The sequence below is a fragment of the Camelus ferus genome, unplaced genomic scaffold (genome assembly GCF_009834535.1).
Source record: "Camelus ferus isolate YT-003-E unplaced genomic scaffold, BCGSAC_Cfer_1.0 contig298, whole genome shotgun sequence".
In the NCBI taxonomy this organism is placed as follows: domain Eukaryota; kingdom Metazoa; phylum Chordata; class Mammalia; order Artiodactyla; family Camelidae; genus Camelus; species Camelus ferus.
This window is the reverse complement of record NW_022588414.1, coordinates 1068943-1092449: the sequence shown is the minus strand read 5'-3', so window position 1 is coordinate 1092449 and position 23507 is coordinate 1068943. Positions and strand designations below refer to the sequence as shown.

General features: G+C 32.9%; 1 protein-coding gene across 3 annotated transcripts in view; it reads right to left on the bottom strand.

Moving 5' to 3' along the window:
- The window catches only part of ASCC3 (activating signal cointegrator 1 complex subunit 3), a 301506-nt gene that overhangs the window by 106812 nt on the left and 171187 nt on the right, over positions 1-23507 (bottom strand). For all 3 annotated transcript variants that reach the window (XM_032476218.1, XM_032476216.1, XM_032476217.1), the window contains exons 15-18: positions 11321-11512; positions 10785-11009; positions 4467-4586; positions 1306-1470 (exon numbers count right to left, since the gene is read on the bottom strand). In XM_032476218.1, the coding sequence (XP_032332109.1) occupies positions 1306-1470; positions 4467-4586; positions 10785-11009; positions 11321-11512 (702 nt within the window). The remainder of the gene's footprint in view (positions 1-1305; positions 1471-4466; positions 4587-10784; positions 11010-11320; positions 11513-23507) is intronic.

The following is a 23507-nucleotide window of genomic DNA, read 5'->3' as shown; positions in this document are numbered from 1 at the left end:
CTGAAAACATGTAACCTGAAGATTCTGGCAAAGATATCATAATATTGCTAGTGAGGGCATATAGAAATTCAGGGAACTGGAAAGAAAAAGATTGGTAAAATAAAACAAAAACGAATAAAGACAAAGCTGAAGAAAGGCTAGAGTTCCTGAAAGAGAGCTGCCAACAGGCTTATGATGCAGCTGGGCAGCAACACACCAAGTGGACAAATGAGAAGAGCAACCTAATGGACAAAATGAGCGGGTGCAAGTCGTGAGGGAGGCAAAGAGGGCTAGGGAAAATGTTTTGGGTTGAGGAACTGCTAGATCATAGTTGTGAGATAATCTATGTTAAAAGACTTTGAAGAAACCTCAAGTGTTATAGAAACTCAAGATTTACTTGGGGAAAGATGAGGAAAAGCTACTAAGCACATGAAAATGTTTTCTTAAACATGATATAGGCATTAGCACACGTTAAATAGTACAAGACTTCGGTCTCATACAGGACTTGGCGTTCTTATTTACGAAGGAATTTCACTTCAGTGATTTCTACTACTTTTCCATTTAAAAAACAATTTTAAGAACAAAAATAAAAAAGAACATAAAAAATTCAAACTTTCTCTCTATAAAGAGAATAAAGGATAAAAATTCATCTTACCTTATCTCCCTTTCCAAACTTAAGCCCTCTCCTAATACGTAATCAATGTTAAGTTTTCCCAGGTAAAAACATGTGAAGATACATACATGGCTATATAATACACATGAAGACATGGAAGTATTCTTTAAAATGTAAATATTATAGTGGGAACCCTATCTTACAGAAGATTACATTAGAAGGCAACAAGCAGGGATACAACTGCGTAGCAAAAATTACCCTTGAAAATCTCTTAAATTGTCCAAATAGGAAAGCTCAGCAACCTAATAATTTTTTTACTAGTTTTGACAATTCTTCTTAGTGTTCCCAATAACTTGCAATTAATTTTTCAACTTTTTATTCATGGATATCACTAAGTTATCACCCCCTACTTTAAAACCATTCAGGTATTTGTTACACAGGTCTCACCAATATGCTCAATAGTTTTAGGTACAGGTGCATCCACTGCTTGGGATATACTCATTGAACAGGGTGGCAAGTGGGTCCTAAATATTTAAAGTCCTATTTTTTCCTTATCTTTACTGAGTATATATTGTTGAATTCACATAAAATAAATGCTGTTTGTTCTATTAGTAACTTTTGTTATTTTGCATTAATACTGTATTTTGAAGTCTAGAAAGTATTTGCATGTAAGAACAAACATATTATTGTATTTGTTCTGCTCAGTATAATACCTCAATAGTGCTGTATTTAATATAGTAGTGGCTAGCGGTTCTACCCAAATCGGTTGAAGAAAAATATCCAGTTCGCTCCTCAAAACGAATCATCCGAGCTTTGTCCAGTTTCCGTCCAACTTCAATGACCAGCTGTTCTCGATGCTTTGCTAACGTAGGGTCAATCTATAGGAAGAAAAATTAACACTTGAATATTTCTTCAGAGTCATCATTTGCAAACATATACCTATTTATGGAAATTACACTTTTTTGTTGATCTTTCAGTTAGTACAATTTTTTATTAGAATTTTAAAAGAAGTACATATTTAAAAAGTTAGGGCATACTTAGAAAATATTTTATTCTATTAAATAAAGAAATATTTAAACTTAATTAAAATGATGAATCTATACATTATCTTCAGATAGTAATATTTTAGAATCTAAAATTCCTATATGGTTTTATAATCCTTAAGATTAATAAGGATTAGAAATGAGACATAAGAAAAAAATTACACTAAAATAAATAGGAATTTAAAAATATCAAAGCATAGTCCTATTTTATTAGTTATTTAGAGAAATGACAGAATGCTTTCCTCTGTCAAAGTAAAGCTATACAAAAATAAATAAAAAATTATCCTTTCAAAAACATGTTTAGTGTTCTAGCAGTTTCCGTAACTGCTGAATGGGAAAACCTATTCTGTCTAAAATGATAATAGAGGCAAAGAGTAATATCAATTTGACAGTGAATTTCTGAACAGTTCAGAAATCATTATATTACAGTATTTTCCTAAGCAGAAAGGACATTTAATAAAGGATATTAAGAAATACTCTTGTTACTATGGTGTATGTGTGTGTAAATATATGTATATATACACATATTTATACACACACCTCCCACATCCTGAAGATCACTGTCTGGTCAGAGCAATAAAGTGATGCATGACCTTTAAGAGGGGAGGGAGAAATATAAAAATACTTTAGAAATCAATTAATGAGTTAATATTCCTACTATTTGTTCTAACAGATTTTTGTGGCAGCTTATTCATGCACCAAATATAGCTGAAATAAATGAACCAATCAGAAAAATGAGGCTAAGGGAAATCAACTGTAGGGAAGTAAGATGGAGTCAAGTCATATTAACAAATACAAAAAGTCTTAAATATTTTCTACAAGTGAGATACTGTATGTATCAGGTTCACCTTATGAAAACATCTTATTTATCATATATTACTAAACCACTAAAAAGTATTAAACTACATGATCTGGCTTAGCTCACATGAGTTTTGTGGCTATAAATTCTTATTGAGCAATAAAAATACATAAGTTAAAAAAATATAAAGGTAAGATTCTTTGAACTGTGACAGTTAGTAAAACTAGGTATCTCAGAAGGAAAAAAGGTACTTTTTTATACTAGAAAATTACACAAAAATGACTTCTGATATTAACCTAGTACTTAAAAAAAGCCAACTGTCATTCTAAGTGAAGTGGGCTGGAAAGAGAAAGAAAAATGCCATATGATATCATTTATATGAGGAATCTAAAAAATAATAACAATAATAATAAGGACACAAATGAACTAATTATTATTCTGATTTCTTGAATATGGGTAAGCACATTTGACTGTCCTTTATGACTGGATTATCGCATTCTGTTGATTTTTATTTTGTAGTTGGCTTTATTCCTTTGATAACTATGTACGTTTAAGAAGCTAGAGATCTAATCTGTTCTTAGAAACAATAATTAGTACACACATGAAAACTAAAAAAATGTGCAGTATACTGTACATATGTATTTACATGCAATATAATGTGTCTGCGCAGTCGAACTGTAATAATTCTACATAATAAAACTGAAAAAGGGAAAAAAATCAACTGATGTGCTTATCTTGTTTCAAGATTTGAGATGCCTTGGCCCATGAAAATACACATTGTGTTTTATTTTCCTTCATTATTTACTCCTTTAGAGTATTTTCATGGTGTCATTGACTTTTGTCACAAAGCCCGTATTTGTAATGGGAACAGCTAGTGCCATACTTTTTAAAATTTATAAGGTTACAGGTTATGATGAACCTACATTTTATAATTTAGAGTAATTTGGCTGTAAAAGAAAATATTCATTTGAAGATTAGCACATATTTTAACTGAGAAGAAGAAAGGCAGTTGAAACAGCAGTCCTTCATACGTTTTCATGCTGAGGCAGTGAATGAAGTAAATACAAGGTCAGTAACTGACAACCAAAGTAACAGGTTTAAAACTAGTTGCTGCTAGTAGTTTTCTTCTTTTTTTCCTCCTAAACCTTAAGTTTCAATTTTCTCATGCTCAAATCTTTATATGAAAAATGAAGGGAAAAAAAAAAGATTGGAAACTGCTTTGATAACAGAATGTGTTATCAAACATATACACATTATCAGTAAATGAAGGAAAACTGTAATTCTGAGTTAAATTCAACTTCTCTACTAATTTTGACCAATCACTAGTGAATATCCATATAATGGTGGTGAAACAGTATTTTCATTAGACAAATTGGTTTCATCTGTAATTAGGAAGCATTTACAGTGTATAAAGCAGAGCTCCAAAGAAAAGACAATATCTCACAGAATCTGTAAGCCATGTGGACCACAGAACTGTGAAGTTCATTGGAAAAACTGCTACGACATGCATCTGATTCTCAGTCTGTGCACAGCAGAGCTGGTCCCAGCCTCCAAAGGGTTAAGATAATAACTCATTAATGCTATCTCTTAATTTAGGAATAAGAGCTTAGAAGGACTTGATAAGAGGAACATACTGTATATAACATAAGCCTAGATTAAAAGTGGTCTGTAAGTTTCCTCATGTCTGGTTTATTCCAAAAACTAAATTTAAAACATAGAGTTTAAAAAATAGGTTAAAAAATCAGAGCAAAATAGTAATATCAAATGGGAACTTATCTGAATAGTAAACTGATAATAATATGGAGATTACTAGTATCAGTGGAAAAGAGATATAAAGAAAGTGAAATAATTACAGGGGACAAATTTAATTTTCCTTAGTACTTTCTAAAAGAGATTAAAGCTCTTTGTTTTTCCATCAGGTACCTAACTCTTTTCAGATGAGGCCGAAGTAGTAAATATTTATCCTCCTATCATGAAAGGATTACAGAATCAAAAAGGAGGTCTGACTTTTTTTAATAAATGAGTTTTCTACCTGATAAGCCTTGTGACTGATGCCATACACTAATGGATTTGCTCTCATCCGTACATACAGGTAAGTGTAACTTATCCACTTCACTGCTTCTTCCACATTAGTAACTGTTCCCAGAGCAATCTGCAAATCAAAAATATAACAAAAATTAAACTAATGCATTAAAGTTGAATATAAATATTATATCAAGAACCATTTTTCAAAAGCTAAATTTTTAAAATACATCACTATGTTATATTAAAAAAACAGGTAAGCACTATTATTGAACATGACACTTCTCCGATTAATTAAAAATCAGTCCTGCCTCATTTAGTTGAGAACAGTACATTAGAAATGCTATCTTCCAAAACTGATCTTACTGATTACTATGTCATTTAATTATTTTTCCCTAAAAGGAGTTTAATTCTATGTAGCAGTAAAAACATTTTTGGAATTTATTAATTTTTTCCTTCTTGTTTCTTTTAAAATTTGGGTTCATTTCATGTGACATTACTGACAATTTTAAATGTAAGTATACTCCAATCAAAACAATATAATATCGCTGATTCTGTCCCTCTTTATTGTGATGCTGTCTACTGTCATTACCAAAATCACAAGGGGTATTAAGTAACATTAGCTTTTTCCTCTAATGATACCCATTTGCAACATAGCTAATGTAAATACACAGTATGAATACAATGATAAATGCAACAATTTCTGCATAAAACAAATCATATTTCACTGGGATTTATACATATTAGTAATGCATGATGATTATTATATATTAATACATAATACATTAATAATACATATTATTACATATTAATAATATACTAATTTATTATTATTATTATATGATTAAAAATCACATAAGAACGGGGTGACTTTAATTTTTTGGTGGTAAATTTAAAACATTATGGAAAAATAGATATTTATATATCTGAATTACAATAAACACTGGGTAATTCTTTAGATTATATTCTGAAAGGAAATATAATTTTTGAAATGACATTTTAATGTAGCTTTATAATGTGTTAATTTAATGAAATCAAAGGTTAATAATTTTAAAACACAACAACACATAAAATCTATATAATAAAGGGAATTGTTAGAAAATTATCTCAACACAGAATTGCAATGAAAAGTTTCCTTAAATACATTTCTTTAACTACTAGACCTAAAGGTAGTGATTCTGCTTTTATTTAGAGTGTTCATTTTAATTTAAAAATCTGTTCAAGTTGCAAAACTTCGTAACTGTGTAATTTTTCATGAACCTGTAGCTGAAAAAAATTTTTACCTCTTAATACCTTAATCAAAGAAGAAGTAATGCTTCCTACCTAAATTATTAAATTTTAGGAGAAAAGGAAAAAAAATCCTGTCATTTTAGTACTAAGTATTACAAAAATATAAACCTTAATGTTTGCTTTATTTTCATACTATAATTTAAATTCTGTATAAATAATTTTGTAAAATAAGTACAAAAATGCTTAGTTATCTTTAGTTAGTTGAAAATGAGATATAGCAATTTATAAGTATCATTATATTGGTCATTAAATATTTGTAATTAAATATTAATCATTAAAAAAACCCAAAAGTAAATAAATGATAAGGCAGAATCTGACTATTTATTTTAAAAATTACAATATCTTAAAATAAGTCAGAGAAAGACAAATCGTGTGATCTCATACAGAGACTCTAAAAACATCAAACTCACAGAAACAAAGAACAGGATGGTGGCTGCCAGGAGTTGAGAGGTGGGGGAAACAAGGAGATCTTGGTTAAAGTGCACAAACTTTCAGGCACATATATGAGTGAGTTCTGGGTATTTAATAAAGAGCATGGCTACTACAGTTATTCCTACTGTACTGTACACTTGAAAGTTGATATGAGAGTAGAGCTTTAATGCTCTTATCATAACAACAACAACAAAATGGTCATTATGTGAGGTGAAGGATGTGCTAACTTTACAGTAGTAAACATTTCAAATATATATGTCAAATCATCACACTGTATTCCTTTAACTTACAATGCCATATGTCAATTACATCTCCATAAAGCTGGACAAGATAAATAGTTTTACATTAATTTATTTATTATTTATTAATTAAATTACAAATGACTAAATCATCTGCAATACAGGTAAATATACATTTTCTAAAATGTGACTATAAGATTTTCCACAGCATGAAGACTTGTGGAAATAGAACTAAAATTTGGCCAAGGAGTGAGTTTACAACATTTCCTAAATATTTACAAGAAACACAGGTAAACATTTTCTAGTCTGCTTCAGTAAAAGAAACTAGTTTGATGAAATGCTTAAAAATCGGACACTTGTGATTCTGTTGTCTGATAGCCAAGTTGTGTTAATTCTCGTATGACTTACAGATATTTGAAAATAATATCAAACAACTCCTAAGAGTTGAAAATTCTGTAAAGGATAAAATAAAATCAGCTTCCTATTATTTTCAAAGTCAGACTCAGTAAATTAACAATAGTAAATAACTACCTATTGCCAGATAATGATAAGAATGAAGGAAAAGAGAAAGTAGGTATCAAAGGTTGGACCAAGTAATGCAAGTCTTCTAAATGTTCACCAAAAAGGAACAGACTACCCAGAAAGATGAATGCAAATTTAGGACAGTATATCGTATTGTGAGATTAATCCTTGAATGCCACCTAGTGACAAAAATAAAAATCTACTTGTAAATATTTGCTGTCTCCTAGTGGCTACTTAGTACAGGAGCCTTTTATAAAACAAGTATTTTTCACATTTACCCATTCATCTCAACAATCATACAGGAAGTCAGTAACAAGACTACACTGTGTAAAGCACAATGGATATGGCAATAAATAACTCTGGTCTCAAGAAGTTTTCTGGTCTTATACATGAGATATATGTAAATAATTAAGATGACATCTATGGAACTGCCATCTACAGTGCCTGGCACATAGTACGTATTCAAAAATGCTTTTAAAGAAAGACATCTAACATGTGAAACTTATAAAAAACCCACCCCAAATTTGGTACTCTAGAAGTAAGGCTCAAAGTATCACTTTGTGTCTAATTTAAAACTTTAGCCATTTAGGTTATCTTAACTGTTTATTTGTATGTGTTTTTTTTTTTTAACTGGTTGAAATCATATAAAACTAAGTAAGCAAATATAATAATCATATTTATATAAATACATGTGTGTATATAAACCCCTTTAGTAAATGCATGAAAACACCATTTATGCCACTATTCATTTATTTATTCCACTAAAATCTGAGTGCAAGTACTCAGCATAATTGGGGCTGAGTATAAAGGGACAATTAGATAACATAAGTGGTACAGTCTTGTACTGAGTAACAGTTTAGCACAGGTATTTGTTAAATTTTCACAACAATGTAGTAACATTATTCCTATTTTATAAATGGGAAAATTGGTACTTTTTATGTGAAGTGAATAGAGTCAGAGCCTGTCCAGAGCAGAAGACCTGCGCTGGAAAGTAAGCAGAGCCAGAACTGGGAAGGTTGTTAGACTGCTGAGGCCTTAAATCCAAGGACAAGGTGTTTGTACTGTGCCCCGCAGAGATGGGAGAAACTCTGTATAAAGAATGTAAGTACAGTTATAGAAAGATTAATATATTAAAAAAAGAAAGATTAATATATTTTAAAGTATGGACTACAGGGGGCTGGCACAGAATAAGTACTCAGTAATGTCTGCTGAATAAATTTTAATAAGCCTCAAACACACTTCAGTGTTTGTCTCAGTGCAAAATTCAGCAGCTTTATACAGGGCTGAGATTTGTGACCTTTTGGCATTAATTAGCATTAGGGAGTCAGCCCCATTAGGCATCGATCAGCAAAGATGCTTCATAAAATGTTTGCATTAAAATGATTACTTAATATAATAATTTCTCCAGTTCTTCTAAACTAGTGGTCAGAATTGATATTCATCTTATCAAAGATGTCAGGAAAGGCAATATTCCTAATTTAACATGACCTTTATGTTGGTCACTGCCGTTGCACAGTCTTGCAAAGATTTTGGAAGTCTAAAGACTTAAAAATCCATTACCTTAAGAACACAGCACACATTCATTTTATAAACTAATTTCACACTTGGTTCCCACAGATTACCAAATTTAATTTCATGCTCAACTATAATATAAGGGAGTTTGTTTCCTTAAGAAGAAAATTTACTTTAATTGGGAGCTATTCTAGTAGACAAAACATGATAAAGAAATTTTAGCAGTGGCTATACTTTACTATACAGCAAAAAATTTCAAGGTGTTTCATTATTTAAATGCCACTTAAGGCCTTAAATGGAATTATAGCTATAGTTAGTTGACATTTGTGAAAATGACAAACCTAATAAGTATTTTATGAATTTAAGGTGAATCTATGAACTACAATTTATTTTAATTTCTCAGGGCTTGACCAAATAGTTTCACTGATGGTATTTTATAGTCAGTCCCTAAGAAAAAGAGTTCCTTGAGGATAAGAGAAGTATTTTACTCAACTGTGTCTTCTGCATAATAACATTACCACTTTGGATTTACTTTATCACTTACAAAAAGCTATTAAGGACAATAATTCTAAGTTACAAAGATGTACTCTTCCTTGATATAATTTTCTAGAATAACTGTATAAAAAAGTCTTGCTTTTTATTTAAGTCAGAGAAATTATCTCTACCATTTTGGAAAATATTTAGTCCTGGTCTTAGAAGAAGGCAAATAGTATTAATATAGAGCATTTATATATATATATATTTACCTTTTAATTACTACATTTTATAAAACAATAATCTAGGCTATAAAGAAAAGACTAGGTTTATGATTAAATAGACCTGAGTTTGAAAACTAGTTTCAAAAATTAGTAGCTGAATGATCTTTGGATCAGTTACATATCTCTCTGAGGACAATAATATCTACTTAGCAGCAGAATTGAGAGAATGAGAGAATATACAAAAATAACCCAGAGGGTCGCACATCCGCAGTCCACTGCTACTATTACTATCTTCATACAATGAACTATTCCATTATAGATACTGGTGACCCATGACTCAAGACCTAATTATCTAAACCATGCCATAATAGTAGGTAATGAGGATGGAAACTGAGCTATAATACCTTCTTTGGAGTCAAAATTTATTTCCTAATCTTTTTTATTTTCTTGAATTATGGTATTAGAAACCAGCATCTTTCTAGACTTTTTCTACCTACCAACTAGATCTTCTAAACATTATCTAACCTTTTGAACCCAGATCAAGTTTTACCACCTTCATGAAGAAAGCCTTTTCTGATAGGCTGGGGCCAAAAGTATTTTCTCCTACCGAATCCTTCTTTAGAACTTACTATTTACCAACAATGCTGCACTATGTTTTTGTAACTTATTCTCCCCCTTTAGACTATACATATGCTCTTTAACAGAAGAACTGCATAGTGAGTGTGCTTTTCATCCTCTAAAAAGACTTGTAAATAACATGAATAGAATCTAAGTGAAATTTCTGAAAAATAGTATTTCATTACATATATTTCATTTATTCATCTATTTTTTACATCCTACCTACTTTCAAAAATTATTTGAATCAACTTTAATAGTAAGAAAGGAATACAGAAGCAGGAAAATGTTGGATGACAGAGCAATAACTTAAAAAGTCATGAAAACAATAAATCCTCATTTGAATGTTTGATACACAGACTCTTAAATTAAGAATGTTTATCCTCTTTACTAGTTAAGATGTTACCAAAGCTTCCAGGGTCTGCTATTTAAATCTCAACACACAACACACATCACATATGAAATAAATTATAATATTGTAACTCAATTACATTTTGTATAACAAAGTTAATCAAACGATCTAAGAGAGAGGAGCTTTATAAACCTTATAAAAACTTGAAAAGTACTTCATAATAAACTGTCTAAGAGTGCAATACAAATATAGTTGTTGCTACTGCTACTTCTGTTTCCCTAGTTTGTATAGCTTTGGTTAGATTTCCGTCCTAAAACAAAACCTCATGATTGAAAATTATAGTCTTTTAGCAATGAGTTCTTATCAGTTATCATCTGCAGTCTACACTGCTCTGAACTAACCAACAATACTGCCATTCAGCCTCTGTGTTTCATGACTGTGTATGACATAAAATGTATTATTAAATATTACAAAATAGCAATCAACTCAACTTTTATTTTACTTGGTCTTTCCTGAAGCTGATGATTTTTTTTTTTTAATTTTAGTTTTTTTTTTTTTGAGATATAGTCAGTTTAAAATGTTGTATCAACCCCTGGTGTACAGCACAATCCCTCAGCCATGCCTGAAGCTGATGATTCTATTCCAGTCTTTTACTCATTAGATCTTACCTCTGCATTTAGATTATCTGCAAGGCTTTCCAGAAACTGACTCTCAATTGGGTTTTGCTGAGTGAGCAAAGTGAGGTAATGGCTGAGTTTATCATGTGTTGTGATGATGATTCCTTCCCCAAATTTGTCAAATTGTGGTCTTCCGGCTCGACCAAATATCTGCATGACATCTAAAATTCCAAGGTCAACAAAGGAGCCTCTTTTTGCAGCATATATTTGTGTTCCCTAGATGAGGAAAAGTTAATACAAATTTACATAAACACACACAAATATAATCCTGATGAGCTGAATACTGAAATTAGGCAAATATGATAAGATCTCAAAAGTGTACTTTAACTAATCCTTTCATCATCTGTGATAGAGTTAAATTTTCACAATATAAACTAGATTCTTTTGGAGAAAATAATTTTGACCTTCTATAAATAACATTCAAAGTCAATGAGGTAGCCAAATCACAATATTTTTCTAAATAAATCAATCCACAGGTTTGTTTTAAGATACCGCAAATCCATGTGCAAAGGAAAGTAAGCTCTTACCTTAATAATAACAGCATGAGCAGGAAGATTGACACCCCAGGCTAACGTAGCTGTACAGACTAGGACTTTGATATGCCCATTAGAAAACAAGCTTTCAACCAAATTTCTATCCTGCCGAAGCATTCCTGCATGATGAATACTAAAACCATCTGGAAATAATTCTCGTACTTGCTTATTTCTTGACTTTTGAACCTAGAGTAGATAACAACAAAACATAAAAGAATGTTATTTAGCATTTAAAAGCAATTTTATTTAGCATTTCTCTTGAGTGAGTTTATCAAAGAGAGCATAAAATTATTTTAAAAAATATTATGATCTTACCTTAGGTCTCAGTATATAATGTTTTATACAAAATCATTAAAATTATATTTTATTTATCTTAAAAAATAGGTAATCCTGAGCATGACACAAAATTCAAAAGGAAAGAAGTTAAAAGTAACTGTTCCTTTCACCCAGGTGTCCTTTTCTTGCAATCAATCAGTATTACCTGCTCCTATCCTTCCAAAAAGACTCTATTAAAAATAAGCATAAATCTCAGCGGCTTCCAACTTATTCAGAGTAAAGACCAGAGTTCTTACAAGACCTCCAGCAATCATTCCCATCCCCAAACTTCACTTACTCATACCAGACACAAGAGCTGACCTTTTCTCTATGTCCATTTTTTGACAAGTCCATACCTGCCTTGGGGACTTGACACTTTTGGTTTCCGACCCACTGCCTCAGAAGCCTTACTGAGAAGCCCCTGGTTCTGTGTGGCACACGCTCCTTCTCATGTCAATGAGCCAATAAACCCAACTGTGCTTCCTCTACACTTGCGTTCTGCTGATCTTTGATGGGAGGGCACTGGCCACCTGCTTTTGCTCCTCAGCTTTACATCTGCCCTGAATATACTAACTTCGCGTCTGGGGTCTGTTCTTTGGCCTGGTCTGAGCTCTGTTGTGGGATTTGGTCCACTTCTCTGCAATCTGTCTAAGTGCTACAGCAGATCTTACAAAATTAAAATTCACTGATGGCCCACTGTACGATGGAGAAAGTGTTTCTGCAAATTAAAAACTGTGGATTAATATAAGTGTTCAGATAGTCAAAGCTTCTGTTTGGGCATCACATTCCGTGCTTATTTGCTATTGCTCTGATAATTTTCTGACCAACCATCTTGACAGCTTCTTTTGCAACAGAATTTTCCATAGTGTTTTGGTAAGGGGCATGACATCAGCAAGGAGTGGGATTTCAGTGGTCTGTGGTTCTAGTACAGACTTTGTCACACTGATTATCTCTAAGGTCACTTAAAATTTTAAACTTCTAAGTTAATACTAATTAACTAAGAAAATGATCTAAGAAAACAACACTCCATGAAATCTGCTTCAAATATAAAATGGAAGGGAATGTCTTAACAAAGCCCACCATCTAGTGGCCAGCCATGTAAATAACAACTTAGAACTCAGGCCTTTTTTGACTTTCAAACAAAATATGCGCGCGCGTGCGCGCGCGCACACACACGCACACACGCGCACACACACACACACACACACACGATTATCTTCTTCAGGTTTCAAGGGGACAGTATTCTTATTTCGTTTTTGTGCAGTGTGGTCAGCCTCTGAGAAATAATTTTATGCATACACTGTATAACTACATTTGAATCATATTGCCTTAACTTTCATCTTTTCAGACATGAGTTACTGTCAATCACACGAATACGGTATGACTTGGGATAAAGTCTGTTGTGGAGTATTTTGCTAGGATATAATAGAACTCTTTCAGGGGCCAAAGGTAGGGAAAGGAAAAACATTTTACCTACTCCATTTCTTCACTAATATTCACGAGTGAACATTCAGAGCTAACAGAGGAAACTAAAAACATACTGCTTGGAGATGTTCTGAACAAATCTCACTGCTGGATTGCTGCTTGTTTCAGGTGAAACTGCTGTCTGTGGACCCTTGCACTGGAATATCCTGATGTGCTTGTTATGAATGCAGATTTTTCAGTCGAAGTTCGGTTGGGGTAAGACTTGGCTTATGACACCAATGACACAGTAAGAAGTTGAGTGCAGGAAATATGTAACTGTGGTGAAGAATATTCTTATACGGTAGCAAGCTGCGGTGAGGACACAGCACCTGACTCTGACCAGGTGGGTTCAACTAGCTTGGTATTTATGAAGAAGCAAGAGGTGCCAGGGGTCACTTCTCCTTTGACTCTACTCCTGCTCATATTCTATGCACTTTTTTTTTTTGACGGAGGTGCTGAGAATTGAAACCAGCTGTACCACTGAGCTATACTTACCCCTTCATCCCCTATGCATTGCTTTTTTATTCGTTCAGTAGAGACCTAAAGTGACAGCAATCTTAAAATAAGTCTGGGTTGCTCATCCTCAATTATCTTTGAATCTGAATGTGCCATTTGTGATCTAGCCTAGTCCACAGTATAAATAAACTAGAAATCCTGGGGATAAGGCCCAGGGATGTGCACTTTTAAACATCTTATTCTAAAAATTATCATACTGTAAAATTAACTTTTCACTTTCGGTGTACAGTTCTATGAATTTTAGCATATATTCAAATTGTATAACCATCACGATAATCAGGATACAACGAAGTTCCTCTACCCTGCTCCGCCCCCAAATTCTCTTGTGTTATATTCCTTTATAATTAAACCCTCCCCACTTACAAACCCTGGCATCCCCTGATCTGTTCTTCATCCCTACTGTTTTGTCACTTCATGAATGTTACATAAATGAAATCAAACAGTATATAAACTTTAGGGACTGGTTTCTTTCACCCAGTTTGATGCCTCTGAGATTCATCCAAGTTGTTGTATCAGTAGTTGAGTCCTTTTTATTTCTAAATAATATTCCACAGTCTGAATGGATATACCACAGAATGTTAATCCAATCATCTGATGAAGGATGTTTGGGTTGTTTCCAGTTTAGGTAATTATGAATAAAGCCTCTATGAATATTAGTGTACAGGTTGTGTGTGTGTGTGTGTGTGTGAATACATTTTAACTTCTCTAAAGTAGATACCAGGAGTGGGATTGCTGCATCATATGGTAAAGGTTTAACTATGAAAACTGCCAAACCATTTCCAGAGTGGCTGTATAATTTTGCACTTATGTCAACAATGCATAAGTGCACCAGATGCTTCCCATGGTTGTCAGCACTTGATACTGTTACTATTTTCTTTTAGCTATTGCAACAGATATGTGGTGGTATCTCATTGTAGTTTTAATCAGTTTTTCCTTAATCTTTAATGATGCGAAATATCTTTTCATGGGCCTGGATGGACATTTCTAATCAGCCCCTCCAGTTATTCTGATACACACAAAGGCTTAAGGACCATAGTTCCTTACAGGAAGATAACTTACAGTGATATTTTTATCTACCTATGCACAATACAGCTGTACAATTTGACCTTATGTACAGCAACTTCACAGTGACTTAGTGCTAAGCACTCTGATATTTATTACTACACTGGATTATTTATGCTAATTTCTAAAAAAAGTAACTTCTAACAAATTTATAAAACATGATAATGACTAATAGAAAAAAAAAGCATACAGAACTAAAGAGAAGGTCATTTAAATAAGAAACGCCTATTTAATGTGCTAGATCCTAGGAATACAAAGAAAATGAAGTCAAAAATCTGAGCTTTGGACTGCAGACTAGAGAGAAAGACAGAAAAGATGTTTATAATAGAGGCATGTGGCCACAGCTAAAACTAGGTGAGGAATGGCATTATGGTTTATTTGTGTTTACACTGCTAGCACCTGGCAGAGTACCTTCTGTGTAGTACTCACTATACATTTCTCCAAGGAATGAGTCAATGATGTGCTAGTCTTATTAAAGAAGTCCTTACAGACTATGTGAAATGTGGGTCTTGAAGGACAAGTGATGTACTGCTAAATAGAGGGAGGTAGGCGGTAACAAAAACAAGCTTAGAGGCTGGAACCAGTGGAAGAGTACAGTGAGTCTGGAGAGCATGCTCAGGGTGGGTGTGGTAAATACAAGAAAATGCAGCTGCGATGGAGGACTGAGGTCAGGCTTTATCTGGTCCCAAGCACTGGTGAAAAAGAAGCCAATTAAAGTTTATAAGCAGGATCAGATTTACTGTTTAGAGAGGTCACTTGATAGTTGTGCCAAGACCAGACAGTAGATGAGCATTTCTGGGGTTATGACAATCCGAGTGAGAAGACAGAGGCAGGAGATACAGAGATATCACATAAAAAAGACCATGAAGTAACCAAAGCTGGGTGACTGTCTGGAAAGGAGGGGTGAGCAAAACATGAAGGAAAAGAAGGTGCTGAGACTGTTAGGTCTATCCTTGCCTTGGTGCACTAAATATATGATGGGGAAATAGGATGAGGAGAGCCAATGCTTGTGCCTTAGGCTAGGCATCAGGAAGGTGGGGAGAAGATTCAGTTTGGGACATGAGTTTGAAGACATCCATTATAAAGACTGTGGCTTTTACTCTGAATTAAATGGGAAGCTACTCAAGGTTTTTGAGCAGGGAAGAGACAGGGGACACCAGTTTTAGGTACTCTAGTACAACATTCTAGGGGAGATGGAGATGCGATGGTAGGTGGAACAAGGTGCAAAATATCTGAATAAAATCATGAATAAGGCTAAACTAACACACACGCAAGTCTATATATCTCTCTCTCTTTTTCTTGGATTTCTTAGCAAATGAGAAATAAAAACTAAAATTGCACAAGTTTAAAAATTAATGAAAACACCACACATCAAACTTATAGGACGTAGCACAGTTGTGCTCTCAGAAAACATCATACCTGAAATACTTATTGTAACTAAATAAGCATATAATAAATAAGTAAATTAAACATCTAATTTAAGAATTTATAAAAATAAAAAAATATGATAAAGCCAAGGGAAAAGAAATGTCCTAATAAGGTTAAAATAGAATCTGATTTTAAAAATGTGAAATTGGTAAGTAAATACAAAAACTCTTATTTTAAAAGAAAAAAATGAACAAAAATAGACAATGCCTATTACTGGGTAGCAGGAGTTGGTAAACTATGTGCCAACTGCCTGTTTTGTAAATAAAGTTTTATTGGAATACAGCCATATCAGTTTGTTTATATATTGTCTATGGCTGCTTTTGAGCTACAACAGAGGAGTTAAGGAGTTGTGACAGACACCATATGTTCACAGGCTTAAAATATTTACTATCTAGCCTTTAAGTAAAAGGAGACACGTAGCTGTATATAAGCACAACAGCACAAGAAGACAGACACAAAATTGGCAATGTGATAAAGAAAATGTTCAGAAATATATCACAATTTAAAAGACTCATCAAGGAGTACTTGGTAAAATTCAATACATTCCATTATTAAAACTGTTTAGAACAAATAATTTTCTAGGAAAATATGTTACTAACCTTTATATTAAAAGTGATAGAAAAATTAAAATAAAAGCAATTTAAATAAAATTTAAAGGCTAGCTAACATCCAGGCTTCATACTTTTAAAGACTAATTCTAATGTTATTAAGAGACCTTACAGCACAGAAGTAGAAGTAAAGCCTAAAAATTAATCTTTCAGAGGCGGTGTAATAGCACTGATATTAAAACCTGATAAAGCAGCAGAAAACAGAATATAATAGAGAAATCTCTTTTAAGAATATTAATCCAAATAGTAAAGAACTGTAGAAAACAGAATTCTCCAATTTATTAAAACAATACATCACAACTAAGTACAATTAAACCATAGAATACAATGACATTGTACTGATATACTTATAAATACACTTATATTAACATATTTATTAGTAAGTCAAAGGAAAGAAAATATCTTATCATCTCCAGGCTCTGAAATCTGACAAAAGACTACATTCAATCTTGGTGAATGGAGGTGACAATATCGATCTCAAACCTACTAAATTGTGAAACATTAGGATTATATCAGTTAAAATTAGAAACAAGGCAAAGCTGTTTACTATCAGCTTACCAATGTCCTAGACAATGAAATTAGACATGAGAAAATAATAAAAAGTATAAATACTGGGAAAGAAGAGGTCAAAGTAATTATTAGCTGCAGATAAAATAAACATTTCTTTAGAAAATTGAGGACTGATTAAAAACTAACTAAAATAATGATAAAATTCAGAAAGGTGACAGTCCTCAAAATCAGTATCTTAAACAAGTCTTTCTGTATATAAACAATAACTAGTCAGAAATAAAACTGAAGAAAATATTGCATTTATAAAAGCCATCAAAATCGGAAAAAAACAATAGGCAGCACATTCATGAAGAAAGTATTAAAACACTGCCGAAGGACTTCCATAAAATGAAATGACATGATTGTGGCGGAGATCTATTTGTACACTAGTTCCCTTGGAATGGTCTGCCTCTTGCACTCTGTGAGTGGGGGGCAGTTTCATATTACACCCAGGAAGGTCCCGAGGAGGTTCCAAACCAGTATCATTACTATATGAAATAAATTCCAGATAGATCAAAGATTTAACAATAAAAATTAAATTAAATTTTAAAAGTGCTGGAGGAAATCATGGATGAAGTAGGTATCGCTTTTATAAGCAAGACTAAATAAACTGATAAAATCTCACCATGGTAAAAATATTCACAAACAAAATAAAATCAAAGATGAACTAGAAAAAAAGTCTGTAACACATATGACAGAACACGCAGTTTATAGAAAAAGAAGTTCAAATGGTGAATATCGAATATGCTCAGCTTCACTCATAAAGAAATGCCAGTCAAAATAATAATGAAGTTCCATTTTTTGCCTATTAATCTGTCATAAACTCAAAAACTCTGACATTGCTTAGTGCTGGCAAAGTCAGACGGGAGGAAGTTATTGTTCCAGGAAATGTTAAGCTGGAGCAATCTCCCCAGTGGGCAATTCAGGACCATTCACCAAAATTTTATATGCGTGTACTGTGTTGATGGATAAATTCCACTGCAAGGAATTTTCCCAATGGACAGCATTTCAACTGCCAAGAATATGAGCAAGAATGTCTACTGCAGCACTGTTTACAATAAAGCATAATTAGAAACAACAGAAGTATCCATCAAGTCAGGCTGAGTCCGTGAATTAAGATAATGTCCACATTGGAGAAAACTTTGCAGCTGTTAAAAGAAAGAATCAGATCTTTCTGTGTTGATTTGGAATGATCTCTGAGACGTAGTATTGAGAAAAGCGAGAGACATAAAAGTGTCTAACACAATCTAACACAATTCAATTTTTTCATGCTAAAACTCACATGCAAACACATACAATGGTAGTTGTACAAAATCTTCCCTTGAAAGAAATACAAAAGTAAGAAGCTTTTAAACAGGAGTTTCATTTGGAGAAGTGAATGGAGAAAGATGGTTAAGACTACGAGTTATGGAGCTAAACTTGTTTATTACACGATGCCTGCTGCTTTCTCAAGTGTCAGAACAGTTGTTTCCCACATGGTTTCCCAGGGTGAGCTCTACCTGGAGTCCAGGCTTTGCTGTCCTCTGCAGAGCTGCAGAGGTATAATTCACCTTGTTCACATTCTCTGAATAAAGCATTGGATTCTCCAAGGAAACTATTTGAGATCCAATACTATACTCACTAGATAAAGTGTCTCTACAAATGGAAATTCAACACAAAAGAATACCAGCTGTGAAAAGGTAAAGGGAGTCAGGTGTGTAGTTTAAGAATTGTCTAAGCTTGGTTTCCTCTGATTTTATATTTCCATTTGTCACAGGTGAACTTCCCATATAGGGCTTTATTGTCAGTAAAATTAGAATGGAATGGACAGCTGCTAAAATAATCCATTAGCACACAGAGGGTACTGTATTTCCCCTCCACCTCCCGCCCCCAATGAAAGGACATCAAACTTCCTTCCATGACTTTACGTATCTTTTTCTTTCCCATGACAAGGAAACTCAGTGTGAGCACTTTTTTAAATGAAAAAGGTTAAAATGTAACCACTTCCCAAAGTCGACTTCCAAACTAACACAAACACATGATTAAAACATGAAGATCGACAGCAAGCAATTAAGAATATTAAAAAACAAATTTGTTTTTTTCTCCACAAGACCAAAAAATATGCAGAAGTAACACAAGACCTTCAGCTCAGATACAAACCGTGAACGAAAGAGCAATATGAAATTGCATAAATATTTTACAGTGACCTTTGTAAACCTTCTGTGGTAATTTATCTTGATGAGATATGCTTTAATGTGGATAATTTCAAATCCATTAGGAAGGAATAACTTAAGTGTCATTATCAAAACTAAATTTAACCAGAAAGAGGTAAGTATTTTCTCCCAAATGATACCACTCTTTCCCACAACTACTAGTGAGTAAATCTTTTCAATATTGGAAAAAAATATTATAAAGCCCTCAATTTTGGTAAGCGTGGTTTTTATCATTAAAGTTTATAAAATTAATCAGTGGACCTGCTTACATTGTTTGGAGCATAAACCATTATCTGGCTTATCTTTTGACACAGGAGTTTAGAGATCAAAGGAATATATGTCACCTTCCCCACCCTTTCTCTTTCTCTCTCTTTTAGAGCTCTTATTCCACTTTAAACCCTATCACTGGGACATCTGAAACTGGTCCTCCGGCATCTACACCAAGAAAACCACAACCTGCATTGTTCTGTCTTCCATAAGACTTTCAGAGGAAATACATCACACTTCCCACCCTGTTCTCAGGATAAGGCTCATTAGCCACCAACAAAATTTAGCTATGATCAAAACTTTTGAGGATAATGTTAAAAATTCTAGGGCCTTAGTTTCAGATATTCTGATTCTGGTAACTGGTAAGATGTCTCTCTTCCCTATCACCACTTCCACAACAGTTTGTACTAACCTTTTACAAAAACCTTTGTTCCTTTAAGGTTCAGTATATCTGGCCATGTTACCTGTCATCAAGGTCTTGGAGAAATGAGGGTTGAAAATTACAATGGATGTACTATACATTCAAAGTTCATTTTCCCAATATACACATCTCAGTATCACTCGGGATTAAAAACCTTACCTATGTAATCTGTGTGTTTTTAAAGTTCATGCATGATGAAGGGCATCTGTAGTAGTGGCTGTAGCTTCTACATGCTGGATCACCGCGATGGTGCGGTGGCTTACGCTCAACATGCTGTTCTAGTACTTCCAGTATAAGAAGTAGCTGCCTAGCTTCTACTCCTCCAGTCTTAACCAACATTCTAGTAAGTATCTAACTTCTCACAAAATTATTTTTTATATAAAATATACCTAGAATGGTTTGTTTCCTTTAAGGAGTCCTGATTGATAGAATGCATCTTTCTCAATCCACTTTAAACAGGTTGACAGCAGAGTTTATCTATCTTGATACCTACTGATCTACCACAGTGAGTGGTACGTAGCTTATACTCAGTAAACAGTCACTGAGTAACCACCACTAAAAAAAGTTTCAGGTTCGTGTGTATACAATCAATTCACAATGACTCACACTAGCCTACTTCCCATAACCAATTTCCATATCCCATCCAACTGTGCTAATTATTCACTTTAACTGGGGAGAAAGAAAGTACCATGTCCCCCGATCCATGTTACATTCCTAGAAAGGTGATCTTGGTTCCTACATGAGCTACCCTGGAATTTCTACAACCCAATTACATAGCAACAAGTTAACATTCCAGAGAGAGCATCCTAATTAGAAAAGAGAATCTTATTTAAAATTGCATTCTTTATATCTATTTGGCCATTTTAAAATAAATGCTGAAATAAAAAATTAAAAAAGAGTGTGCTATGAAATATCACTTTGATTTTTAAATTTTATCAATATAAAAATCTCTGTATCACTAGGGATTAAAAACCTTATTTATGTAATCTATGTGTTTTTAAAGTGGCTCCCCTACTAATATATTTTCAAATGAGAGAGTAACAATATTCTGATATACATACTCTTCCAAAACAGCAAAATTCTTTAATAAGATGTATAAATTTGCTATAAGAAATTTATTCTATGCTTCTAAAATACATCTTAAAGCACAAGAACTAAAATTACTGCAATCAAAATTTAGTTAAAAGTAATAACAAGAGAAATAAGGATAAAATTCCAATGCTACTTTCTATGTTCCTTAAAAAATGTCTCACTATAAAGCTCTTTGACATGGGTCATGGTAATATTTTTTGGAAATCATACCTAAAGCACAAACAACAAAATCAAAAGTAAACAAGTGGGATGACATCATGCCCATGTCCTCTTTCTCTTTTCCCTTGGAATGCTCTTTACCCTCATTGCTGCTACTGAAATACAAGACCACTGGTTTAAATTAATATACTTCTCCTTTGTGTTCTCACTGAACTATCTGTCCTTCTCTCATGTTTTTCTTTTTTTTACCACATTTTGCTTTCCTTATATATATTTATTTCTAAATCCTCTGTGAGAATGCCTATGTCTTAGAAAGACTCTGTCTCATCTGGCCACTTATTTAGGTTAGAGTGGCACAAGACACTTGGTCAATTGAGTTAAAACTGAAATATTAATTTAGAATTGGATGTCTTATATACTCTAAAATCAGTGTTCTTAGCAGGTATACAATAGTTAATTGAATTACTGTCCATGCTTTATTTTAAAATTCCCCTATTATTGGATATTTATGCTGTCTGTATCATTTTTTTTCATTATAAATAACATGTTGGAATAAAACTCTTGGTATATATTAACTTTTCCTTTTAATCTTTCCTTGGAAAGATTCCCAGGTTTAAGATTTCAAGGTTAAAGGCTCTAAAAAAATGTTTGGCTCTTAAAATATATTACCAAATTTTTTTTTTAAAGGATTGAACTGATTATTGCCACAGGAAATCTAGGAGTGTGCCAAATCCTCAAAACATCTTCAGAATTCGACATTAACATTTTTAGTTTTTGATAATTTATTGGGTTTAAGAATATAAAGCCTATTACATTTCACAACTTTAATAATTTTTTCTTCCAGTTTGTTGACCTATTTTATTTCCTTTTTTGTTCATTTAAGTACTGGAATCATCATGTTTTAGTTATTAAACTTAATAAGTACAGGACCTAAAGATGTAGATATTAACTGGTCTGTTGTATTTGTTGTATTTCCCCAACCTATTTATTGCCTTTTAAAATTCAATGTTATTTTTTGTTGTTCAAAGCTTCAAATTTAAGTGTTGTCTCATCTATTATTCTTTAAAACTGTCATCTTCTTTCCCTTCAAAGCTCATACATAACCATTTACAGTGTGTCTACTATGTGACAGGCAAATTCTATGTTACCTCATTTAGTACAAAAATCTTAAGATATCATTGCCACTTTGTTTATGACAAATCATAGCTCGAGGAAGTTGAAATGCTATGTCAGAGTGTGTGAATCAAAATTAAAAACCAGGTTTGCCTGGATCCAAAGTCTTTATTCTGAAAAGGCTACCTCCCTTTGAAAACAGAAAAGTCATGCTTCCAAAAATCCAATTAATTTTCTTTGATTTTATTAAAAAACATTAATATACTTTTGATATTCTTTCTGTGTGGTTACAAACAGCCAGTATAATTAATAAGTTTGCCTCCAAAAGGAAAGGAGGTTGATATGCCTGATGAAAGAATAAACTCTGAGAAAATAACATTTTGCACTCCAAGTAAAAAATAAGAGAAAGGGAGCTATTAGACATCTATTACTGCCCTTACGTAACAGGTATCATCTATTCCAGGAAGAGGAAATTCTAAATCTATTTGGCTATACTGACACTGGATAGCTGCTAAAGCAGAAATAATTAAAGCTATCAATATTAAGTATCAGATAACTTATATTAAAGTCAAATTCCTTTAAATTAAGCAAAGGCTAGAGCTAACCTATGAAAACAGGAGATGTTGGCAGATCTAGATAATAATAGTGTCATAAAATGACATAGCTTGAGAGTACATATTATTATTGGATTTTTCCAAGTGTTCTGATTTGTTTAATGGATATTTCCAGTAATTACATTCATGAGGCTTACTGCATGATAGACCGTATCTACCTATAGGAAAAACTTCTAGTATCACTAATGTATGTAAAAAATCTAACCACATCATTGCCCATAAATCAGAGAAATATTGTACAGGGTGCGGGGGGTGTGTGTGTGTTTCTGTGTGTAAGAACACCCATCCTAATACTAGAGTATTTAAGGCCTGTTAAAATTTTCATCCCTAAAAGGAAGAATTATTTGACTGAGAGGGCAAATGAAACAGAATCTTAAGATA